General features: G+C 37.3%; 2 protein-coding genes across 2 annotated transcripts in view; one reads left to right on the top strand and one right to left on the bottom strand.

The window, feature by feature from the left end:
* SHC4 (SHC adaptor protein 4) overlaps positions 1–27,193 on the top strand; it is a 109,392-nt gene that overhangs the window by 59,099 nt on the left and 23,100 nt on the right. Inside the window, exons 4-8 of the mRNA XM_006920385.2 lie at positions 1,591–1,710; positions 11,554–11,607; positions 15,694–15,745; positions 23,487–23,610; positions 25,369–25,537. Of these exons, the coding sequence (XP_006920447.1) occupies positions 1,591–1,710; positions 11,554–11,607; positions 15,694–15,745; positions 23,487–23,610; positions 25,369–25,537 (519 nt within the window). The remainder of the gene's footprint in view (positions 1–1,590; positions 1,711–11,553; positions 11,608–15,693; positions 15,746–23,486; positions 23,611–25,368; positions 25,538–27,193) is intronic.
* On the bottom strand, positions 6,891–8,617 carry EID1 (EP300 interacting inhibitor of differentiation 1). Its single transcript, XM_006920384.3, has one exon. The coding sequence runs from the start codon at positions 8,527–8,529 to the stop codon at positions 7,954–7,956; it is 576 nt and encodes a 191-aa protein (XP_006920446.1). The 5' UTR covers positions 8,530–8,617; the 3' UTR covers positions 6,891–7,953.

Here is a 27,193-nt window from a genome sequence, read left to right on the forward strand (position 1 = left end):
CTTGTAAAACTGAAACTCTATATCCATTAAACAATAACTCCCCCCACCATTCCTCCCTCTCTCCAGCCCCTGACAACCACCATTCTACTATGGGTGTGTATGTGTGTGTATGTAAGTGTGTGTATGTGTGTCAAATTCTGCTTTATTGGAATAAAGACAGTAGGCAACAGGAATCACACTTCGTTAACCATTCTACTTTCTGTCTCTATGATTTTGACTATACTAAGTACTTCATAAAAGTGAAATCATACAGTATTTGTCATTTTCACTTAGCATAATAGCCTCAAGGATCATTCATGTTTGGCACATATCAGAATTTCTTCCTTTTTAAGGCTGAATAATATCCCATTGTATGTATATATTGCATTTTGCTTATCTATTCATCTGTCAGTAGATACTTGGGTTATTTCCTTGTTTTAGCTGCTGCGAATAATACTGCTATGAACATGGGTGTTCAAATATCTGTCCAAATCTCTGCTTTCAATTTTTTGGGGATATATAACAAGAAGTGGAATTGCTGGATCATATAGTAATTTTATTTTTCATTTTTTGAGGAATCGCCATACTGTTTTCTATAGTCGTACCATTTTACATTCCTGCCAATAGTCCACAAAGATTTCAATTTCTCTGCATTCTTTTTAACACTTTTATTTTCTGTTTTTGTTTCTTGTTTTTTTTGACTAGTTATAAGTCTATCCAGATTTTTTTTTCTTTATGATTTAATCTGGGTAGGGCTAATGTTTCTACGAATTTGTCTATCTTTTCTAGGTAACCCAATTTGTTAACATTCAGTTGTTCATAGTACTCTCTTATAGTTCTTTTTATTTCTGTTGAATCAGTAATAATGTCCCCATTTCACATCTAAAGCTAATAATTTGAGTCGTCTTTGTCTCTTAGTCCATCTAGCTAAATGTTTGTAAATTTTGTTGATCTTTTTGAAGAATCAACTTTTGGTTTTGTTGATTTTCTCTGCTGTTTTTTTAATCTCTATATCATTTATCTGTGCTCTAATCTTCATTTTTTTCCTTCCTTCTGCTAGCTTTGAGTTTATTCTTCTTTTTTAAGTTCCTTAATCGTAAAGCTAATTTGTTGATTTGAGGTCTTTTTTCTTTTTCAATATATGTTTATTACTATAAATCTCCCCTTATGTACTGCTGCATCCCATAGTTTTGGTGTGTTGTGTTTTTCATACTCTTTTAATCATCACAAAAAACCTAGACAGCAACTTTTTCTTTTTTTAATACTCCTTGGTGTTCAAAAGGACTTGAGAGTTCCGCTAGTCCAAACTCTCACAGGGATTCCTTTTATATGAAGCAGGACCCTACTCCCAACACCTGGGGAGAAAAGAATGTATGAGAAAAGTTCTGAGGGCTCAAATTTCACTACTTAGTAAAGAATTTGCTGCATTCCAATTTTTTTAAAAAAGTTTTTATTTAAAAAAATCATTTCATCTCTTTTGGTAAAAATCATTTCATCTCTTTTGATAAAATAGAAGAGTATGGGCTTTGATCCATTTTTAACATTTATAAAATAAACATTCATTCTGTAACAAAATTCATAACTTAGAGTGTTGTTTTGTTATCTTTAAAGCCTCCAGTTAAGTTCCTATCAACAGTTCTGGGCAAAAGTAACCTTCAGTTTTCGGGAATGAATATAAAACTGACCATCTCAACATACAGCCTTACACTGATGAATCTCGACAACCAACAGGTAAGATCATGAATGTCATTTATAGCTTAACATATTATCTATTTTTCCAGAGGAGCCTGGGCATAATAGAGAGAATATAGTTTCAAACAGAATATGCCTAAAATTTACTAAGGCACAGGGGGAAAAAATCTGCCAAGGATTTATGCATAATAATAATTAGAACAGCATTTTTAACTCATCATTGGGATATTTAACTGCCTGCATACTTGCCCCTACCTAATTGGCTTTGTAATAAGAACTAAGGGGTAAACAATATAGGAAATACCATTTGACAACTTGTATTCTTGAATCAGTCATTTGTTACTCTCCACTCTCCACCAACCCTCCCTAAAGAAAAAGCAGTTTGATTATCAGAGCTAACAGACTGTGTGTTGGACTCAGGGTAAAGATAAAGGACAGAGAGGAAGAGTTAATGTTCTAGCTAACTGAAATTTAAGCAGAAAATATTTTCTTCCAACCTGTGATGTTGAAAGCTTTTTAAAGTATTTTTAAACATAACTTTTTTTCATCTTTGATGATTTATGATACTATGGTGTGCCTGAATTTTCATTGTGAACTTTCTCAAAAAACAGCATTACTGAAGGAAATACAAAAGACATACAAGCATTGGACTGAATGTGTATCTTTAAAAAAGGATGCTTTTTGACTTGATTTTTTAAACTAAATTCTTTATATCAGGTTATTTATGTGTATTAGAATTTAATTTTTCTTTGTCTAATATGTAGTGATTTGAGGTTTCTTAAAAGGTTTTACTATATGGAGTGCTGTTGAGCAGAGACTCATGGAAGGTTTAATGTGTACTTGGCAGTGATAAAACACTAATATTTTGAGATAACATATAGGTTGAAATCCTGGCTTTGCCATTAATGAGCATGTTAACCTATCACTCAATTTTCCTCAACAGTGAAATGAGGATCATAGTACCCATTCATAGAGTTTCTGAGAGGATAGATTTAGCAATAGTTAATGTCTCATAGGATTATTTAGAGGATTAAGTAAGATCATGTATGTAAATCACTTAGCACAGTGCCAATCACATGACATTTATTTTTATTATTTACTCAAACATTCTTCCCTGAGACTTTTTCATATACTCAATACTTAACAGGGAATCATATTATAATATACAAAATTATAAAATTGTCAGTAACATATAAGTACAGTTATATATATTTTGACTTCCGTTTTTTGCCAAAAAATTCACTTGTGGTTTTGAGGACTGGGCTGCTTTATAGTCTAAATTAAAAATCAGAATAAAATATATTGATTACAGAGTAGTATAAATCATCATAGAGGAAAATGCTTAATATGAGACAGTTCAAAATAGATTCCCATTCAGTTGGATCCAAATAGATTCCCATTCAGTTGGATCCTTGGATCCTTGGTTATCTAGCAGAGGTGATACGATTGGTATAAAGACAGCAGAACATTTGGGGCTGTAGTTGGAAGATGCAACTTCTGGGTGGAAGGTAAAACATTCAGTCTTTCAGGTGCTTTGCCCTCAAACATTTGTAGATGCAGAATTCATTCTTAGTTTTCACCCATGTATATGGTACCAGGGATGCTTAACGCCTTTATGAGATCTCATTGAGTATAGGAGCCCTTGAGTTATCTGACTTTTGTAGAGGAGGAAGAGTAGGCAGAGCTAGAATATGGTGACAGTCTTAAGTGCTGAATCTGAGTGTTTTAAAAAATGGCTTTTGCCATAAGGTTACTAAAGAAATAGGGAATTTAGGAAGAACAGAGTTGTGGAGGGCATAGTTTATTCTTAGCATTTCCTTTTCCTCCACTACCTTTTTCTAGGCCACTGCAATTAGAGGTGGTATTTCCACACACCCGTAATTTTTCTGGCAGAATAGAGGTAGGGACAGTGGGCATGGTTAACTTCCACTACCAGTAGTTATAGCAATGAGATACCTTTGAGAGTGAATCACATCTTTCCTGCACTGGTGGCATGGAATGGGGTTGTGTTCAGCCTGCCATTGGAATGGGGACCAAAGTTAGGATCTCGCTGATATATATAATAGTTCCAAGTAATTTTGAACTATTCTGTAGGCCTGGGGAAAATGGTTTGGGATGCAGGGGTTGTATAAAAAAAAAAGTGCCACAATCTAGATGCTTCAAGAAGCTTTTTATGTCCTCTCAAAAGGGCAACTAAATGTTCAAGGGATGAAGGCAGCAGAAAAGCAGTCTTATGGCTGCAGCATGAGAAAAGGATTTATTAATTAAATCCTCCTTAAAGAAAGCCACCCTTTGAAGTTCTAAGATAAATACAGATACTAATGTCTCCCACCCCACACTCCTTAACTTCTAAAATTTGCTTTGGACTGAAAACATAAATAGGTTCAAGTTTATAGATACATTCATAGATGACAGAGCTTTTATGAGTCAAATGGTTCACATTTATTTTCAGCCACTGAGAACTTCAAAAATATAGCCATTCACTCCCAGAAAACGTCTTATAGAATCTCAGAGACAGAAAATAAAATCTATATTAAACACATAATGCTTGCAATTTTTAAAACTTACCATATATTTTGGGATGGACAAATATATTTTGGAAAAGCAAGTTATGTGTTTCTGTTTTTGTTTTTTTTGGCATATTCCTTTGTTTTAAACATTTAAGCAATAAGTTCTTTGACATACTTTAATATAGTATTTCAGGGCCTTAAGCAAGAATGTGTCTCTGTAGCTTCCACTCCTATTTATTCATTTCTATACTCCTACCACCAACTCTAACAGCTACTGAAATTGAAAAGGGTAATAAAGAGATTAAGAAGGTAAAACAGGCAGAAAATGAAGACATCTTTTAGTCTAAAATATCTAGAGGCCAGGCAGGTAATGCAAACTGTTTAGGTACAAGAAAAACAATGGTGTAAGCACAGTGATAAATGGTAACACTTGGATATCTGTTGGTGAGACAACACTGGGGAACATGCCAAACAAAATGCTTTCCATATGTAAAGGTGAATCAGATACTTTTTCCCATGTCACTATAGGTCAAGGGCTGCTAGATCCTACACTTCTGAAAAAAAAAAAAAAGATGGATATCTGAGAGTTTTGCTGCTCTCTCTGGGTTAAGTGTTGGTCTTTAAATTAAGAAATCGAAAATTATTAAGCTTGAGCCAAACAAAATAGATCTGTGCCCTTAGGGCAGCCAATGTGGGATATCTGATTTAAGCAAACATTTATACTACTTATGAATAGATCCAGAAAATGCTCCCAAACCATACTATATACTCCTAAGCTCAAGTTCCTTCTACCCACGTCACAAAATCAGGATCAGAATTTCCCCAGAACTCCTTTATTTCCCATTAAATGAAGATATACATATATCTAATCCCTATTTTCAGTTCAAGATCCTGAGGCAGAAAGATTTAAGTAATTTATCCAGTTAACAAAACTGGTAGGTAGTGGAACCTAGATTTGTACCAGGTAGACTGGTTCCAGTCTGTGATAACTTTTGTAATAGAAATACATTTGATTTTATACCCCTAAAAATGGTGTTTAAAATGTTATAATCTTCTATCTTCAGTAAATTAGTGTTAATTTCAGTGGTCTCCGAGGTTACTGCTTATTTTTAAGACCACTAAACAACCATCGGAGGAGTCAACTGCAGAATCCAGGTCTTTCTCCACAAAAATAAGCCTTCAAATCCCAAGAGGGCTTGGTTTTCCCCCCTCCTCTGTACTCACTTGGTCCCAGAGAAACAGAACCATACCTCTGGGTTTGTAGACCTGTTTTTTTTCTCTGAGCTTATTTCATGGCACCTTATCTGGAAGTAAATGCAACTAGTCAGTTCATTGTGTACTGGCATCTTTTTTTTTTCAGAGTACCATTAATTCACATCACACAAGCAATTATTTATTCACAGACTCATCTGACTGCAGCTACAAGCTGTCTGAAAATGCAGTGAAAGTGAGGCATGGGGGAGGCAGTAGGATTAAGTCATTTGTCACCTCCTGTCTAGTCTTTCCCCCACCTATCTCTCTTCCTCCCCACCAAGCTAGTGTTTATGATCATCCTGTCAGTCCCATATTTTACAGAACAGAACTCCTTTCTCTAAAAGAAAAGGTGACTGTAACATAAGTAAGGCTGTGTTGTCCTGTTATATTGGATGTGTCCTTTACTGCCATAATGGAGCAGGGACATCTAGTACATTTTTATTGATAAGACCTGTTGATATACTGTTTTATTGGTCACAGCCTTCTGACATAATTATCATAGAACTTTAGAACCTTAATAACCATAGCAACAGGCTCATTAATAGTGCAGGTTTTTCCAAGTTGGCAAATTCTCTTAAAGGACTTTTACTAAGTTTAGTTTCCACAAATTAACTTGTAAATCAGGTATTTGAAGCTAGAGTACTTTCCCTTACAAATAGTGGTTAAATTTAAATCATAGTGGTTGCAATAATAAAAATAGCACAACCATACCTCCGGGTTTGTAGACCTGTTTTTTTTCTCTGAGCTTATTTCATGACACCTTATCTGGAGGTAAATGCAACTAGTCAGTTCATTGTGTACTGGCATCTTTTTTTTTTTCAGAGTACCATTAATTCACATCACACAAGCAATTATTTATTCACAGACTCATCTGACTGCAGCTACAAGCTGTCTGAAAATGCAGTGAAAGTGAGGCATGGGGGAGGCAGTAGGATTAAGTCATTTGTCACCTCCTGTCTAGTCTTTCCCCCACCTATCTCTCTTCCTCCCCACCAAGCTAGTGTTTATGATCATCCTGTCAGTCCCATATTTTACAGAACAGAACTCCTTTCTCTAAAAGAAAAGGTGACTGTAACATAAGTAAGGCTGTGTTGTCCTGTTATATTGGATGTGTCCTTTACTGCCATAATGGAGCAGGGACATCTAGTACATTTTTATTGATAAGACCTGTTGATATACTGTTTTATTGGTCACAGCCTTCTGACATAATTATCATAGAACTTTAGAACCTTAATAACCATAGCAACAGGCTCATTAATAGTGCATGTTTTTCCGAGTTGGCAAATTCTCTTAAAGGACTTTTACTAAGTTTAGTTTCCACAAATTAACTTGTAAATCAGGTATTTGAAGCTAGAGTACTTTCCCTTACAAATAGTGGTTAAATTTAAATCATAGTGGTTGCAATAATAAAAATAGCACATAGAGTATATATGCAATGCTATTAGCCGAACAAAATACACAGAACAAGAAATTTTATTATCTTGAATGCTGGTGTATAACCAATAACAAGCTTAATTAGAGGAGGAGACAGAGGGAAACTTCAGATACTGAGGTGGATTTCTGGACAGGTTTAAAACCTTTAAAGGTTGATGGCATAATTGTTCATAAAGTCTTTTTTAAACATAGGGCTTTCCTTTTACTTGACAATTTTCACTTAACAGTTCTTATGTTATGAAGTTCGTCCAGTCTTTTGCCTGTAAAGTTAAATGAAAAACAGCGAGTAAAACAGAAAATTTCTCTAGTATATGTGTTAGCTTTCCTTTATACTTTCACATACTTTTTAATGTCTAAATTTGAAAATTTACTTTTTCATTTCTGACTTTTAAAAATGGTCAAAACAATTTTCTTGAATTACAGATCACAGTTTTATAAATGATCAAGATACATGTACAAACAAAATTTCAGATGCTCCTGAAAACATTTTCAGATACAGTACACGTGATACATATTTCTTTTGGAGTTTGCTTATCCTTCTGGGATACTAAGAATACTCAATTTATCTTAAACTAAAAATTTAGCCTTTGATAACTATGGCTTGGATAGATCACAAAGTGGAATCTTCAACGTTTTCTTAATAGGCTTTCAGTCCAAAAAACTCAAAGATATCTCGTGTTCTAAACTGGATATATTACTTTTTCTCATGTAATTAGTATCACTGGGCTCTTGTACTGGTAGTTTGTCTTGGCCATTAGTTTTTCTTGCAAAACCATCCTGTACAGTGAAATAGGAAAGTAATTTTCCCCAATGCAAAGAAAATAATCTGGATCAATAACAGAGTCAAAGCCATACGTTTCAGGACATTTCTGTAAACAGGTTTCAACAGTCCTAAGATCCTTTAACAGTTTTTTCCCCCTTTATCATACCTGTGCAGTCACTGCCCTATTCTATTCTGTGAAACAAAATTCTTTTTTGAAGATCAAGTTTTTCATTGGCACGGAACTATTTGGAATAAACCCAAGAGACAGTGGAATGTTGGGTCTCTCCTCAAGTAGTTTCCTCCTCTGGTAACTGCATTTAACTACTCTCTATCAATAATCTCATCACAGCCGAGTTCTTCGGTCAGGCGATTGACAACCATAAGTGAAAAAAGCTCTTCGATGAAAGCCAACTGATCAAACGGGGTCTTCTCATAATGCATCTGAAAACCGCCATCCAGGGCTGCTTCTCTTGCTCTGGATGTTCTCAGAAACATCTTGTTGGCTTCTTCAAGGGCTGCTGACACTCTGTAGCCTGCACCACTCAGTTGCTCCTCTTCAGGATAGTCGTAGTCGTCCTCCCAGTCATCAAATTCCTCGCCCTCGTCCTCGCTCTCAAAGTCAGGACCCGCGATCTGGCCTGGCTGCTCCCCAGGGCTGGGCCGATTAGCAAGGCCTCGTTCCCCCTCTGGCTCCGCCATTGGCAGGGCCGCCTCCTCCTCCATTGGGCCTTCCTCCTCCAGCTGTGGCGGGGCCCTGTTGCGGGAGGGGTTCGGGGTTGGCTCCCGGCTCCCGCTGCCTACCTCCATCTGCGGAAGGTCACCCTCGCCAGGCATCACATCCATCTGCAAATCGTTGCTTTCTTCATATAGCTCGCACAGCTCGTTCATTTCCGACATTGTGCAAGCAGCTCAACCTCTTGCAAGACGTTTTCAGCAAGCTCGGAGCTACGCGGCCGTGTGGTTGTGCGCGTGCGCAAACTGCGTGCGCGACCCTGTGCGTATGCGTGACCCCCAGACACCGCCTCCCGCTCGGCACGCTAGCTACTCGTGTGCTAGCCGCTCGCTTGCGCCGCGACCTGTCCGCGTGTTTTGCTGGTCTGTGTTTCGTTCGATTGGAAGTTCACCTGAAGACTGTGCATGCAAGAGCATTAATTCGTCTCTGCTTCACTTAACTGTTCTGCTGCTTTTGATGCTATAAACTGGAAGTTACGTGCCTACTGTAACAGCGCTTCATCCTCCTCTTGACTCCTTTCTTCCCCTTCTGCCCCACCTTCTCCCAGCATCTCAATCGCATCTGTTCTTAGGTTTTAACTACCTTTTATCTGCGCTAAAGACTTCTAAATCCACACCTCCAACCACACTGTTCTCAACCACAAAGCGACATGTTAAGAACTAATCTATTCAGCCTTTTTTCCATTTTCTTCATTAGAAAAAGTTAAATTCAAACTAAGCATATTATCCGTGTCCTTTTACAAAAGTTATAGTGAGGAAATAGTTGGTCCCATTTCTTTTCGCAAGAGGTAACTTTCCACTATTATCAATTTGTTTGTATTCTTTAAAATCTTTTTCTTTGCATTTTCATGGATCTTAGGTCCTCGTGGAAAAATCTTTCGTTTTAAAAAAGCCTCACATAACTGTCTTCAACTTAAAAAATAACCCCCTCAGCAATGTCTTGAAAATTTATCTTTGTTACTATACATATTTTCCCCATAGTGTTCTATTTGTTTAGTTATACTATAGTTCACCTAACTATGTGAACTAAATTATAAACTATGGGTAAATGAATGTCAATATGTGCCAGTGTTTCCCCAGAATAAATACATAGCCGTGGAAAGGGGAAATCCTTTAGTTTTAATAAGTATTGTCAAATTGCTCTCCAAAGTTTCTGTACAATTTAAGCTCTAGCCAGCAGTGTTTGAGAATAGCCAAACCCTTGTCACCCTTTGCGAACTTTAACAGTTTTATCAGTTTAATTGTATCTTGTTTTATTTCGAATAGTCTTGATTTCTTGAAGATTATCTTTCAGTATGTTTATCAAACATTTGTATTACTTCTGAAAATTATCTGGTCTTATTTTGGATTTATTTCTTCTTTTTATTGAGTCATAGAGATTCCTTTTAAACCCTGTAAGTGAATACTTTGTTTTACATGTTGCAAATATATTCTCTGTTCCTGTTGTTTGTCCTGTTGTTTGTTCTGTTTCAGGGGTCTTATACAAAAGTTTTAAAATGAATTTTTATGTAATCAAATTTGAGTTTTTTTCTTTTCTTTTTTTTAAATATTAAAATGGGTTTTTCCTACCTCAAAGATCATAAGCATAATCATTTATCTGTCTTCTGATCTTTTACGAATCAAACATTTATATAAGTAGTATGAGAACAGGATTTATTTATACACTTTTTCCATATATATAGCTAATTCAGCCAACTCCACTAATTGAATCACTTGTCCTTTTGTCTGCTGTTTAGAACCATGTTTATCATAGACTTAGTCCATAAATATGTGAATCTGTTTTTAGACTTTGTATTCTAATGAATTTCTATAGTTTTATAAAATACCTTGCTAACAGAGAAATGTCTCTTTGTCCTTTAAAAAATTACTTTAGTTTTTAAAAATTTTTTTGCATATTTATTCTTCCAGGTGAATTTAGAAGCAGCATGAAAAGTTCCCTGAATGACAGTGGTGGAATTTTTGTTGGAAGTGCATGCAAATTATAGGCTAATTTGGGGGAGAACTGACATCTTTACACTACCCAAGTCAAGAAACGGCACTTGCAGGGTCCCAGAAAACCGCTTGCTCTCTCTTCCTTTGCTCAAAAAGTAACCACTCCTGACTTCAAACAGAATAAAATAATTTTGCCTATTTTTGAACTTTGTATAAATTAAACCGCACAGCATATATTCCCATGTCTTGATTTTATTTTATTTTTTGACCAAGAAACACGTTGCTATGTAGTATGTAGTAGTTCAGTGTTTGAATATCACAATAGTCATCATTGGAATTTTTTCCAGTTGCTGGCTATTATGAAAAGGGCAGTGATTATCTTTCTTTAGAATATCTTTTGGTGTTCACATTTACACATTTCTGTTGGATATACATCTAAGAGTAGGATTTCTTGGTCATCTTAAATAAGCAACTTTAGTTGATCAGAATCTACTTCTGAAGACAGGATTAGCTAATAGTTTAGGTATTTTAATAAACTTCAAAACAGTATGACAAATTCATGTTTGCAAATTGGTCATTACACTGTGGGAATTACAAAAAAGCAATCCTAGAATCTCGAGTAAAAGAGACAGTCTTCTTGGCTAATGCAGTTAATTTGGATAGTCTTACTTCATATTGGAAATCTTAATGTTAGTGCCTTAGTTAGGATACTTTTGGCGGCAAATGACTGAAACCCAATTCGAACTAAATTATATAAAAATAAATTAATAAATAAAATAAGAAAAAAAGATAATGAGAGACGGGAAATATATTGGTTGAACTGTATTGGTAACAAATGTTACCACTAGACTTTCTTCTATTTTTATCTCTCAGCTGATTTTCTCCAGAGGGAAATCTTTTTTTTTTTTTTCCCCCCCACACATCAGGAAAAGATGGCTCCCAGAAGCTTTCTTTCCTGTTGTCTATTTTAGTTCTTCCCCAATGACACTGATTGTCTCTGCAGTATCCAGATGTCTTTTGATTGGTCTGGATCATATGTCCACCTGCAAGGAAGAGGCAATGAGATGAGCATGACAAATCCACATGAACCTCATGGTCCAAGTGAGACTATTATGGCATGAAGGTTGGAGTGGTTTCCAAAGGAATATTGTTCAGGCAAAAACAAAACAAACAAATGTATGTCCATCACTGTTAGATTATATGTAACTAGGAGTAATTAATTTATAGCATCATAAATGTTTAATTTATGTTTTCCAGATTATTGCAAATCATCATATGCAGTCTATTTCATTTGCCTCTGGAGGGGATCCTGTAAGTATGGATTCATAAAAGTTTTTTTATAAGAGTCAAAAGAACTTCCACATAAAGCATATTAGCCACTATGTGTCTTTTCCAAATATTTTATTACAATTTGTAAGTAGCCACATGTAACACGTAATCAAAAATTTGGTTTTGACAAAATATTTCTTGCCATTGATTTAAAAAAAAATGTTTGGATTAGTAGATGAGCTAATAATACTTCATTGTGTTATTAGCCATGGAATTATCATCTGAAAGGTTTCTTGTAGATAACATCAAAGTTATGAAAAACAAATATGTCATGTGTGTGTTGCCAGTCCTTCGTCAGAATTCTTCTCAATACAAATTTCCAGGTAGATCCAAATAATCATTTGGATTTGGCAGATGAGGGGAAGCCCATCTGCCATACTTGACAACTAAGTCTAATCTAGAATGAGCAACGAGGTTTGCAGAAATTTATGGAAGTAAGGGTCAGCTTGGGAGAAAGAACAGCAGTTCCTCCCTACCAGGAGGCCACGTGGTTCTCTTTTCCCATGAATGGTGTGGGCTGAGCCAGTGTTCTCTCTGCAAGCCTACTTCGTAGAGTGGAAAGTCTTTCCCTGACTCTATACTGAATCATTTCTGGACCAGAGCAAAAAGAGAGAGGCATTGGAGCTGGGAAGCCTTTGACTGAACAGAAGCAAATATGTTTAAATTAAGGGAGTAGAAGGAAGTTTTAGCTCCTTTGTGACACTATGACATTTTTCCTGTACCTGCCAACCCATAAAAGATTAGAGGAGGATGGAGTCTGATTTTCATAATGATTTTACACCAGTAACATCAAGAAAACATGGGGAACATATGCAGACCTTGCCCTTACCAACTGTATTACCTTGTTTTCTGCAAAGCATTTATTATTAAAGATTATATCCTCCAGAAATGAGGCAATTAAATCCATTCTAACAGTTGATTTTTTTTCTCTCCATCATATATAGTTTCTGTCTTCCAAGTGAGGAATAAAATTTAGGATCACAAATGATAGGACTCATAACCCAGAAACCCAAGAGAGGTATGGAATAGTAGTAAAAACTGAACCTGGCAGCTGGTGTCACTGCAGAATTTTGATTTATTTCAGTATTGAGGCAAAATATTTAAAAGGACAAATAGTCTATCTTGAAAGGAAATAAAGTTTTGAAGTTACTGTAAGTAAAATCATTGCTTTCTTTACTGGCACCTAAAGTACTTAAGCAAGTTCCTCACTTGGATGTTGATGTAACTTTTTTGTGTGTGAAACATAGTTAAATGCTATTTAAATTAGCCCATTCTTTAAAATGTTTCAATAATTCCTTGTCTTCCCATTGGCTAACAGGTGACTCAAAGGATTTAAGCATGTCAAACCTAGATAACCTGCCTTCCTAACTTCCTTGAGGCATATGGAAGAAAAGCAGCTTTTACTGGATTTCACATCATTGTTGTTTTTTATTAATGCATACTTAATTTTCCCTTTAAGCTTCACTACTTCCTCACCTTTCAGCTTTGAGTATAGTTATTTTTAAATGAATATATTAGTTGCCTGATGCCACCATTTAAAAATAAACCAAATTCGAAGAGCTCCACCTTTTCCCCAAGAGATTCTGCAGATGGCTAATTGAGGATTCACTAATAAACAGGGGACATACAAGGTACCTGACACTTAGTAGCTGCAATGTGAACCCAATACTGAATCTGAACTCTGATCCATCCAGCCTTGTAATCTGGCCTCATAGCGACACCAAGGGATATGTTTGGTAGCAGAGAGAGTTAACTGAATTCAGCTTGAAAAGGCCCGCACTGTCTCTTTCAAGTTCAGTCATTCGTGAAGTCTGTCAAATACTTTCCTTAGGATACTTTAATGAGTTCTATAAGGGTAGTGTGAAGAATAATTGTTGTTTGCCTTAAATTTCCCCTTTCAAGGGTTGCTGTCATTTTTAGGATTGGTACCCAAATCCTTTCATTTACCATAAGCATTTACCCTAAGCATGCACTGTGTGATGTCTATCATAGTTCTCCAGAATCCTAATTCTTTTTAGACTGTTTTCATGTGCCTTTAGTTTTGTAGTTCTTTCAACCCACCAAAGCATTGCCCCTACCAAAAACAAATAGTAAAGAATTTGTAACCACTATGGGAAAGGTCATCCCTGCTGAATTGAGTGGGACCCCTGTATTCTCTACAGCTGGGGAGAAAGCCTGCTGCTTCGAAATTAAAACTGGAGCCACTGTAAACATTGGCATTAGAGGTCCCTGAGAGAAGTTTTACCCTTAGGTCAGGGAGGCAGTAGGGTGGAGTGCCAGGCTTTGGAGTCATGTAGACTTGACTTATTTATCCTCTCTAAGCTTCAGGGTTCTTATGTATATTTTGAGGAATGATCACCCTGCCTCACAGTGTCCTGAGAATTAAGTGAAATGATTCATGTAAACTGATAGCACAGTGCCGGGCACAGAGTGATAAGAGATAACTATCACCCTTGTTGCTAACACGTGTCCATATTTATTTTAGAACAACTCACCAAGATAATTTACAACTTCACGGCTAACTGGGTCCAAGGGGTAGGAAGCCAAGTCTCCATGGCCCAAAGTAGCGCCCTTCTTTCTGCCATATTTTCTCCAAAGTTTAAAAAATACTGGATATTCTTCCTCACTTCTTGACCTTTGCTCACCCTCACTTTCACTCTTTTCTCAAAAATATTTTACTCATCTTCTGTCTGCCCTGAAGACAGTTCTTGGTAATGCTTCTGTATCTATATGTACTTTCTCCATTTAAAACATGCATTAATGAGTATGACTAAATTAAATACATTTTCTTATATTTTTTCCCCATTCTTTGTGCTTTATTTTTAACATTCTTTAAATTCTCCCAGATATTTATAGTTAAAAAATTTTGGAACTATAAGAATGATGGACACTCTTTTGAAGAAGAGGAAACCGAGTTCTAGAGAGGTCCCACGACCTCTTCTCTACCATCTAATACACCAGACAGCATTACTGGCACCATACTATCTCTTTAACTTTAAAAATAGCAGCCAAGCCTCCAGCATTTGTGGGTTTGCTTCTAAATTAATATAAAACAAAGTTTATAGATATGATCTTGTTTATTTACAAGATACTACAAACCTTTTATCTTTTTCCATAAGAGAAATTTACTTAAGTGTGTGTTATTTTTTAAAATAACTGAAGACAAGTTATGCTAGCCCCGAGATCCACTTCCTGTATGATTCATTGTGGCTTATTAAGTGATTGTCCTCGTGGGTATTAAAAACATGAGCTTTTATTTCCTGCCAGTTGATTACATCTTCCCTCTAGAGAGTCATACTTCTAATCTGCAAATGGCAGTGTGTACTTTTTCCTGAGAACTAAGATAACAAAAAGCATCTTTAATTATTAAAATCTTATCATTCATCAGCTTACTGTTTTCCATAAAAATCAGAATTACCAGGTGGCTTTATGTTTGTTTATTTTTACAAAGTCAGCAATACATCTCTTTTTTAACTTCTTAGGTTTTAATGGGTTCTCTTTTTCAAAACTGATTTTTCTTTTCTCTATATCGATCAAATAAATGCTTGTATTTCTGCTTTATTATTCCTTAAGTTAATTTGCACTCACACAGGCAAGCTAATGACCACAAAACCCAAAGTGTTTCTTTGATCGACTTGGTTTCTGATGTACATGGCATCTGTTTGGACAACTGGGAAATCATGGTGCCACATCCTCGTTTACGACACCTTTGTGATTGAGTAACACCTGATATTTCAATTTTCGACACAGGAGTCATAGTCCTAACCATTTCTAATGAATGTATGTCCTAACATATTCTCTACTGCATTTTCTTTTATTCTTAGTGACATGATCTATTTCTACATTTTTAATCTTCAAATTCTCTCCCTAAGGGGCAGAGAACATGGACCCCACAATGCTAAATTAAATAGTGTATATTCGTTTATGTTCTCTCCTAAGATGCTTTCATTTTCTCTTTAAAAAGAAACATTAGTGTTTAAGTCCTTGCCTCAGTATCATGTCCTAAATGTACTCTTATCTTTCAGCAGTACCATCCCTTAATTTTAAATCATTTTCCCTTTTTTATAGGATACTACAGACTATGTTGCCTACGTAGCTAAAGATCCAGTTAATCAACGAGGTATGGAAAGCAACTTCCAGATTTTCTTAAGAGCTGGTATATACCAACTTCAAAAAGTAACAAGCAGTTATTTTCAATATACAGAGTGCTGAGGATCACTAGAGTGCTAGATTGGATTCTAGAAATATTATGTAAATTTGAATTGGAAATAAACAGCAGAGCAAAGTAGAAAAAGTACAGAGGCGGGATTTAAATCCCAGTCATTTGAGAGACCCATAAACCAAAAGGCTTATTATCTGTTTGTTTAATTGAAAGAGAAGCCGTTTTGATTATGACAGAAAGGGCTGGCTGCAGCATCTCCGGTGGACAAAGGAATAATACATAAGACCCAAGCTTGTAAGGTTATTGCCTGCACTGGCCTCAATAAGTGTGTGTGTGTGTGTGTGTTGAGCCTATGCATTTACTGTTCAAGAGCCTGGCATGCCATTTTGCACATTTAGCTTTTCATCTTTTGGATCTCAGTTTAAATGTCTCTTCTTCAGAGAGAACTTCTTTGGGTGACAGCACCTTCTATCCCCAGTTAACATATCCTGCTCTGCTGCATCATAGTTCTCTTTTGATTAACACTTCTCCCACACTTTTATTATTTTATTTACTCACTTGTTGATGTGTTTAATATCTGTCTTTTCTACTAAAAGCTCCATGAGGGCAGGAACCTGTTTATCCTTTTCACTATTGTTTCCCAAGCACTCATTACAATGCTTAGCATATAGGTCATACCCAATAGCTATTTTGTTGAATGGCTGAGTGAATGGAAGTGTGAGTTGATTGGATTTCTCATCTCAGGATTTAGCAAAGTTGCCTAAGAAGTTCATCTGCTAGCGACACTTTGGGTTAAGGGCCTGAGGTCATTGGACCTCTCTGGACAGAGACATAGTACTGCTTCTCATCCCTAACTCCAGGTCATTCAGACTCCTCTTTGGGATGTTTGGTTGCTTCTCCTCTGTAACTAGAACCTATTAGTTGGGCAGCATCCTCTGCCATCCCAGGGACAGAATTTGCCCCAAGACATTTATTATGTATACATGGAGTGGAATTTTGAAATTCAAAAAGCTGTAAGACACAGAGATGGAAATGCATATAGCATGCTGAGGAACAAACGAATGAACATAGTGGAATGTAGATTGTGTATGGAGAAAAAACCGCCTAAAAGGCATCTAGAGGGCATATAGGAGAGAGCTAATAAGTAGGGAGTTCATCCTATGGCAGATGGGTGAAGAATGCTGTTTATAAAGCAGAGATTTAAGAAGATTGATTTTGCATCAGGAGGCAAAGATGGATTCAGAAAGAAACTTAAGGCAGGGAGATCCATTTGGAAGCTATCGTGATTGTCAGGAATGAAGTTATGAGGACCAGCTGCTGGTACAGAACCTGGCACATAGTAGATGCTCAGTTGATGCTTGCCAGAAGAATATGGCCATGATAAGATGCAGGGGAAGGAACAGGTGACAAATACTATGTACTACTCCACTGAAATTGATTCACTCCTAATGATAAAATGAAGAATGGATAATGGTCAGAGTGAGTAGGAGAGACAGGAACTAGCGAAGGGGTACGGGGGTGTAGAAACGGAACACAACAAAGGATACCAGAAAAGAGCAACCTTTTTAAATTAAGCCTGAGCTTCCCTAAAGAATAGTTGCATGCTATTTTGGGGAAGGCTTCTGAACAACAAAGTCTTTTATCTTAACCTGAAAAGGACAGGGTGAAAGGAAGAACAAATCAGGAAATCTAGATGTTTAATCACTTTGTCATCAGCCACTCAGTATCTCTGGGCATATCATTGCTCTTTCACTAAGTAGTGGTGAGGAATTCAAAGGTTAATGCCAGTTGCCGAGGGTAATGGCCAAACAGGATCTACATATTTGCTAATATCCCCCCTTGCTTAAGTGAAACACGAAAGGCAGAGGAAATTTTGATGTAGCTCATTCACTTTGAAAGATCCTGTTTTGTTGTTTTAGTTGTTCATCAGAGCTGAGCTGCTTAAAGGGGATCCACAGGGATTCTGGTATAAGGATTCTGAGAAGGCATTTATGAGAGCTGTTGTCATGAATGAGATTTGAGAGATGAGAAGAGAATGGACTCAAAAACAGTCCAAATAAATTTCAGTCTTTTCTTTCTTTAGCCCCCCAGATTGTATAGAAAACAGGAAAGACGCTGGAGTCAGACAGATTGGGTAGGAATCATAACTCTTCCATTATCTCACCATACACATGACCTTAGTCAAGTTGTTTCACATCCTTGAACCTCAGTTCCTTTAAATAGGAATTATACCATCTACCTGCCGGTGGTATTGGGAGGAGGAACTGGGATAGCACAGAAAGGATAATTTCCTTTCCTCCCTCATCGCGTCTTTCCTTCTTCTTTGGGGAAACGGTTCTATAGATGACTTAAAAAAATAGGGTAATTTTCTTTTCTCCTCATCCTTTCTCTTGCTTATCTTGGTTATAGAAGCCTCTGTGAGAAGCCACTCTGTTCTCAGCATAGTCCTGCTTGTGTACTCCTTTAGGATTAAATCGTTTCCCCTCACCTGGGCATCTGGACTTTAATTCTACCACAGTGGTACAGCTTTCAAGTCCACAAACAATTGTTAAGTACATACTGATATACAAGGAGCTAACCTAATCATTGGGAAGAAAAACAATTCTTGGCCACCACAGGCTCATTATTTAGTGGGAGAGAGAAACATAACCTTTAGGATGTGCACAGAGAAGAAGAGGGGGCCTAGAGAACAGTGCCTGGAACATAGCAGGTGCTGTCAGGATTTGTGAGAGAAATGAACTAAGACACAGATGAAAGAGCCCTGTAAAGAGAGCTTTGGGCTGTGTGTTTGGATGGTGTGTGTGTGTGAGCACGTGTGCATGTGTGTGTGCATGTGTATGTGTGTATGTAAACTAAGGCACAGATGAAAGAGCCCTGTAAAGAGAGCTTTGAGCTGTGTGTTTGGATGGTGTGTGTGTGTGAGCATGTGTGCATGTGTGCATGTGTGTGTGCATGTGTATGTGTGTATGTGTGTGTGTGTGAGAGAGAGAGAGAGAGAGAAAGAGAAACAGAGAGAGAGAGAGAAAGAGAAACAGACAGACAGACAGAGAGACAGAGAGACAGATAGAGAGACAGAGATAGACAGAGAGACAGAGAATGAGATCAGGCCTTCAGTACGGGTTTGGAAAAACTACAACTACAACTTTTTAGCCCTAAGGGTGAGCAAGATCACCAAAGGAAGAACCCAGACAGAAGAGGGCTGAGGGTCTCAGGGAACGGGAGAAGTCAGGAGATGGTGAAGAGCCAGATGAGTAGTCAGGGAGAGGGGGGAAAACCAGGAAAGAGTAGCACCTAAGAAGGAGGAAGAGCGAGTTTCTCTGGGAGAAGACAACCTGGAATGTTTCATACTGAAAAGGACTTAAGGGGAATGAAGATGGAAAATGCCATTTAGTCCAGCAATTAATAGGCTGTTGGTAACCTTGGGAAGCACAATGCCAGTGGACAGGTAAAAGCAGAAGCCAGACTTCAGGGATGAGGAGGGCATGGCTGACAGGAAGTGAAGACAGGCAGAGGAGACCAGGCTTCATGCTAATAATCCTGAGTGTTCCCACTGTCTCCTGTTTTCTTGATTCGCTGTTAGCATTAATGCATTCAAATCAGGGCTGTTGCCACTTTTTTCCATCTTGGCTAGGACCCTTTAGTGAACTCTTCATTTTATAAAAGGCCTTTTCTGTAGAAAAGGTAAGTTCCAGTAAGAATGTTTTGAGTTTACTTAGTGACTAATACAGACTGCCCCTGAAATTGCCAAAAATGAGGAAATCTCTTCATTTCTTACTCTAAGTGTGCAGCAGTCCAGGAAGGTTTTAATATTTTCTCTGAATCTAGTCTAAGAGGCCTGGTTTACCTGGACTACCTGGATATAGGAAGGCCATAGTTCTGGGTCTCTGAAGAAAGTAAAAAAGAAAAAAAAGACTGTAAAGCCAATTTAAATTAACCCATTTATTTAATTTATGTTTATGATTGTAAAATACATGTACTACCGTTCTTGTGACATTCATTAACTAGACTGGCTGACCTCTAGCTTGCTTCTTCAGGCTGGTTTCTTCCCAAGGGATGGTGGACCCTATGCTTAGATCTCACAGCGCCATCTGGTGGTTAATCTGAGAAGCTGCATTTTTGAATTTCTGGTTTTCTAGTAACAAAAACAACAAACGAAACAAAACAAACCGGTCTATTAAAAATAAATATAAAACAGTAAAGAAGAGCCTGTTGTCCTCTAAGAATAGTCTCAGCCTTTTGTTCATGACTATCTCTTTAGGAAGCCAAATGTAAAAGACAGAAGAATATGAATCTAAGATTCTTTTAAATCCTACTTAATATAGTACCTTATACCCAAAGATAGAACTGTGGGTCTATCTGACTATAAGGCTGAATGAAAAGCACCCAGATCTGCATCTGATTCCAGACATGGAGATCAAAGCTTAGGCCTCCATGCAAAGTTATCATCTCACTGGAAAGTCAAATTCTCTTTTGGGAATTCAGACTTTTTATATACTTGTTTTTCTTTCTTCCCATTTGCTAAAGGTCAGGCAATTCTTGTCCAAACTGGCGGCTTATCTGAGTTTTTGGAGATGTGTTTAACCTTGAGAAGGGAGCACACTTGTATGTGATTTAAAGCCCGCTCATATTCTGGCCCACGACCAACCTAAAAATGAGCCAAGGCCATTTTCACAGAGCAGCATGTGAGTGGAAACAATCGCACTGTCAAAATGTGTGTGTTCCCTGAAGGTGGTGAGGCTCCACAGAACATTTGTGCAGGGTCAGCCTTTTTGTCCAATGTTGCTACTTTCATGAAGACAGGCACCACTGATTTTTGTTTTCGTTTTTGTTTTTTTTCTGTTTAATTTTCTCTAACAAGTAATATGACATTAACAAGGTTACCCAAAGTTGATGTTGGTAGCATCAGCCCAGGAACAGGACCAAAACTTTAAAGTATCAGAATTGGAAAAGCTGAGAGAAATAAAACATTTTAGAAGTATGTGAGCAGTAGTAGAGGACAGTTGTGGTTTTGGTTGATTTCATTCATTCCTGCGTGCCCAAGTGCCTTGCCCTTTTCCACAGAGGGTTTAAGCCACTGAGATAGAGGAAGGATAGGATGGATTTATATAAAACAAGAAGGGACTTCTGACATCATTCAGTGCCCTGTCTTGGCAGGTAAGGACCTTGCTGTAAAGTGATTTATTTGGGGTCACACAGATTGCGGTATAATTCGACCTTCAACTTGGGTCTAAATCTTTTCATAGAGTTCTTTTAAACATCCTGTTCTCTCATCCCTCTCATGGGAGGCACGCTTTAGTCTGTTTCCTTCCTTCCTGCCTTCCTGCCTTCCTGCCTTCCTGCCTTCCTTCCTCTTCTACTTTTTTTTATTTAGGAATTTCCTGCCTCTCCTTCCCCATCTTTATCTCTAGACATCTCCTTGATCCTAAGAAAATGGGAGGCATAGTCTGTTTCCTTCCTTCCTGCCTTCCTGCCTTCCTGCCTTCCTGCCTTCCTTCCTCTTCTACTTTTTTTTATTTAGGAATTTCCTGCCTCTCCTTCCCCATCTTTATCTCTAGACATCTCCTTGATCCTAAGAAAAAATAAAATTACAAAAATTTTCATCTCTATTTTGATACAATTTCTGGTCTTTTCTCCATTTTTAATTGGACTGGAAATTTATGAAATGAAAAAACAAAAGAATTCAAGTGAATTACCTTTTATTTTTTATCATAATATAATACAACTTTTTTCGGTTCAACTGGAGGACACATCTCCAAGGATAGTTTGTGGGTTTAAGACTATGAAGCCTATCCAAGAAGGAGGAGACCATTTCCACAAATGACCCATGCAATTATTCATACCACCCCATAGATTAAAAACCTATCCCACTATGAGGGCTCACTGCAGGTCTCACTTCAGGAAAACTGACAGTTTCTCACGGTAGAATTATTACTGTGGTTTAGTGAAATCAGTATTTATTCATTTAAAACATTTTTAAAACAACTTCTGTGCATTGGTCACAGTCTGAAGCTATTGTAGAGAAAGAGAAAGGGCAGTATAAAATGTCAGATGGACCAAACATTTGGTAGAAAGGATGTAAATTTATAGATATTCTTAATTGAGTTTTCAAAACTGTAATTAGCTCCTAGTCTATTTCAGGAGCCAAGTTGCTTCCTTAAAGGAGCAATTTTATAAGAAATGATCAATAACTCTTGGAGATTTGACACCTTCACATTGTGTCAGTTTGGTAATACCACTCCCTCATCTCTTCCAAAAGTGTTCAAAAACATAAATCCTTTAAGTAAACATCAAGCTAATCTGAAATTACAATTATCTGATATCCCTCGAGATGATTATCAACATAAAGCTAAGAAATCCCATTGTAGCTTCTACTATAACCTAGTGTTATAGGCTTTGCAAATTTAATCAGATGTGAATGAATTGCCTCTTTAAGTAAATACAAAATTCTTTCCAAGACAATGCAAAGCATAAAACCATGCTTCTAAGTCAACACAGTGAAATCATTCCATAAACACAGGTATTCCTCCCCTCCTTAGATATCCCTTTTAGTAATGTGTTCCAGTGTCGGTTTCATGGTTCCCAAGACCCAAGATGCTTCCCTGGCATCTAATTTAATTCCTCATGCACTCACTTAAGCCTTTCCTATTCTCAGAGAACAGCTGACAATTTTTACAACATTCGTGTATATATTTAACCATTATCAAGCTTTTCCTCATCCCTCGGTTGTTCAGGCTATACCATAAAATTTTTCAAAATTTCTCATGAGTCATCACCTCTATCTTTGTCATTCTTAGGGCTCTTTCTAAGCCATTTTATTAAACTTCAAATTCAATTAAATCATCTTATTGCAAGGCCCTAAGCATGACATCACACTCTGAGACAAGAATAATATTCCATATGGTGGGGAGATTAATTTATGGTCCCTGAACACATCTGGCCTCCTGCTTTTATGTACAGCAGCAAATTTGCTAATTCATTTGTGATAGTCTGTCAGCTGCCCCTTCGTAATTTATTTCTTTAATTTGCTAGTGAAAACTAGCCCTTCCCAGTAACTGCTTCTCAGAGAAAGTGTTTAAGAAAAAAATTAATGTCTTCTGGTAATGTCATCTTCATGAAATCTTGATCTTGATTCTTATTGAAGATACCTTTCAGTAGAGTTTCAAGGATGGGATTACCATGCCATCACTGCTAGCATGAGAGGACAAAGTGATGGCTAGAGGAGGGGGTATTCTAAAGCTCTTATCTTCACTAGTAGCTCATCTCCCATTTTGGGGCAGTGAGGAGGTGGGAAGTTACCTTTTTTCAATCTTCTGCAGCATACCATGCAAGGAAAAGACTGAAAACCTCATCTTCCCTTCAGATTGCTGCCTAAGCATCTCCTGTATTGAATTCTAGAGCTAACACTGTACATGAGTATTCGTCAATATCAGTCTACTTTTACAAAAATGTGGGCCCAGAATACCTGCCTTGAGACAAGAATTTGTAGATATTTTGAGATATTTAGGTATAGAAAATGTATATTTCTTCTCTTTGATGCATATCAAATATGTAGTATTGTAATGCCATTTCAGAGCTGAAGAGAGCTTGTAAATCTACTCCCTTTTATTCAGTTACCAGTTCATGTTCTGGAAGTATTTTGACTTTATATAATCTTCTCTTACTGAAAATTTATTATAATTTTTTGTATGTCCTTTTGTAGCCTGCCACATATTGGAATGCCGCAATGGAATGGCCCAAGACGTCATAACTACCATAGGGCAGGCTTTTGAGCTCCGGTTTAAACAATATTTGAAAAATTCTTCTTTGAATACTTCTTGTGAAAGGTCAGCCAAGAGTTCTGTAATTATTTGACTTACTATATTTTGTTTAATTTTAAAATTAATATGGCATTTTAAAATCGACTAACGAAATTAGTAATTTTTTTCTTATAAATAGGCACAGTTTGAGCACAAACTAACAGTGACATTTTCTATTTTTCTTCCCTCATAGTTGTCCAGATACTTCTTCTTGCTTTGTAACAAAATTAAAGGAGACACTTAAAGTGAGAAGGAATCAGCCATGTTTTTCTGATGTTATATAGAGCTATGAATCAATTCAGTAGTATCATAAAATAATAAACATCAGCAAATTTCTCAGATTTGTTTTGACCATAAATCCCTTGCATATCAGTGAAAGAAAAAAATCAAGAATGAAGAGCAAAATAAGAATCAAATGTCTATTGCAGGAATTCCTGTTAGTTTGCTGGTTCGCAATGTAAATAGATCAGCTCCAGCTAACCTGTGGCAAGGGTGGAATACAACATGACCCAAAGATCTGGCTGTTCTGTCTAAGGCAGGGTTCCCCAACCCCAGGCTGGGGACCAGTCCGTGGCCTGTTAGGAACCAGGCTGCACAGCAGGAGGTGAGTGACAGGTGAGGGAGCGAAGCTTCATCTGTATTTGTAGCCGCTCCCCAGCACTAGCATCACCACCTCAGCTTCACCTCAGATCATCAGGCATTAGAGTCTTATAGGAGTACAAATCCCCGATGCCAAAAAAGTTGGGGACGTCTGGTCTAAGGCACAGGAAGTTCACAATGAAAGCTGAACCCTTTCAGGCCTGTCAGACTCTACCACGTCTGGAATGCAATGAGACCTCTGGCTCACACCTGAGAATTCACACCTGAGAAATGAAACTCGGGCACTTGTAAATACATTTCTCCCCCTAATTTGTCATTTTGTATATCAACAAACACTGAGTTTGGAGATAGCCCTTTATGAGGTAGTTTGGGGTAGCAAAGGAGAGGGGGTTACCAGAAGGCCTTGATGTTGAATTTCCCCCAGGGTAGTACTTACATCTCAGTGCTGTCATTTCGTTGACATGTAATGAACCCAACAAAACTGTGTGTATTGTCAATGGAATCAGTTCAGTCCAAAAGGACTTGATTTATTCTTTTTCATAAGAAACTTTTACTAATTCCAATTTGGAAGAAAAGTACATTTGTTTTTTTGCCCTGTTTCAATTTTAAAAACAATGCATGTTTATATAAATCTACCCACTTGCCACATATGGTTCTAATATTTCTTTATGAATTCCATACACGCCTCCAGATTTGTGCAGACAAGATAGCTGGCCATAGCTTTTTTTTTTTTTTTTTTCATATTGGTTTAATAAAGTGGGCAGGCCCTCTGCCCACTGTCTAAATTTTCTTTGAGCAAAACACAAAATGGTGCAAAGTGTGCTGGAGATATCCAGGAAAACCTTGTATTTTTATATTTTACTGAGAAAAATGCCTTACATTCAGGGAGTTCATATATATATATATATACACACATATTTTTTTTAATTGCTGAGACAGGGGAGACACACAAGCATCACCCTTGGCACTTTTTGTTGGCTTACTCCACTTTGTCTGTAGAACTCTAGACAACTCAACCATCTGGTTGCTTCCATCCAGATGTTTGACATCATTTAAGCACATCTATAAACTTACAACATGAATGCAAAGTTTTTCAGGATGATTTGCATGGTTCTGATCCCTCTGCATCCCCTACAGCATTTGAATTCCCGCCCAGCCTCTTGGGGATTCTTTTTTCCCTTACAGTGAGGAGGTGCATATTGATGGCCATGCTGAAGAGAGAGATCATGAGTATTACAATGAAATACCAGGGAAGCAGCCACCTGCAGGTGGTGTTTCGGATGTGCGAATCAAAGTTCAAGCCGCAGAACAAATGGCTTACTGTCCCATACGATGTGAAAAGTTGTGCTATTTGGTAAGTATGTTTTATTGTTATTGGAACTAGCAATGCAATTCTGTCCTTATCACTAGGGAGCTTAATTTGAAGGTTTCCAAATGCTAGTTTGGAGAAAGTATCATCTTCCTCAATACAGAGCCAGACAGTGAGTCATTGTCGGAGCCCGTAGTAGATCATCTTTACTCCTAATCCCCCAACCTCGACCTCAGCAACTGACCTCACATCTCACTTCACTGGGAAGATTAGGCCAGTCCAATGTGTTATCCTCAACTTCACCCTTTCCCATCTCTCAGTCTTCCTATATTCTCGCTTTTCTTCCTTAGTTACTGTCTCCACAGCTAATCTTTTCCCTAAGCTGCTGATCCCGTCCCCTCCTACCAACTCTGTGCCTTTTCTGTCCATCAACCTCTGTCTCAGTCTTTATTCTCTCTCTGTCTACTGATTCTTTTCCTTCTGTCTGCAAATAAATTTGCACTCCTATAACCCAACTAATGTCACACTTCCTTCTCATCTTCCTTTCACCCACAGATTTCTAGAAAAGATTCCTTTACCTCTGCATTCACATCCACACTGCATTTCTAAGAACTCTACTTGACAACTTTATAGAAGTTACTTTTATAGTGGTCACCAATATTTTTTTGGTCACCAGTGGTTTAATTGCTAAATCTATTTCCTTTTGACTCTGTCTACATTTGATACCTGTTAGCTACCTCTTCTTTTCTTTTAGACCTCTTCCGTTAGCTTCTAAAACATTTCCACCATTTCATTGTCATCTCTAGTTGCTGTTTTTCTTTATTTTTTCATGTTTTCCGAATTTTGTTATGAATATTTTCAAACATACAGAAAAATTGAAGAAATTATACAGTGAACACAGATACTCACCATCTACATTTTACAATTACATTTTACTATATTTGCTCTGTCATCCTATGTAGTCATCTATTATCCATCAATCCATTGTATTTTTTATGTGTTTCAAAGTAAGTTGCATCTTTTTATATTTCATATTTTTATACCCCCACTCCTGAGAACCAAAGCCCTGCCTTACCATCATGAAAGCACTCTCCAATGCTTTGCCCTTCGGCCTGATTTCTCCTCTGGCATACCACCTAAGTATGCACTTCTCCAGCTTTTCTGTCATTACCTCTCTCCAACTGTAATGCCATATCCATTGCATTACTTGTTTATATCAAGATTGAACCCAGCATTTTCTTTTTGAATCCAAAACAGATTCCTCTACTGATTTACTCATGTTTATTAGTGGCACTGCTACTCTTTTTCTAATCTATAGTCTTGTTTTTCTCACACTTTGGGCCCTGTATCAATTCAGTCTTTGAGACCTAGGATTCCACCATCAGAATATCTTTTGCATCTATGCAAACTTTTCCATTTCTATTGCACCTTTCCAAGTTCTTGTCCTGACTTGCCCAGATGATTCCGAAAGCCCCTTCTTCACTGAAATTGTCTTCAATTTCATTCATTCCTTCACATCTTTCTACATGATACTACCAGATTAATCTTTCTAAAGTATAGATACTACCCTTCTCAAAGACATCATTGGGTCCCATTCCATTACTGAAGAGAGCTATATGTATAAAGAATAATTGAAGCCCTTTGATAGCATGGATTTTTTAAGGATGAAAAGTGAGCCTGGCACAAACCTCAGCAGAGTAC

This window comes from Pteropus alecto, unplaced genomic scaffold, assembly GCF_000325575.1.
Source record: "Pteropus alecto unplaced genomic scaffold, ASM32557v1 scaffold86, whole genome shotgun sequence".
Lineage (NCBI taxonomy): Eukaryota > Metazoa > Chordata > Mammalia > Chiroptera > Pteropodidae > Pteropus > Pteropus alecto.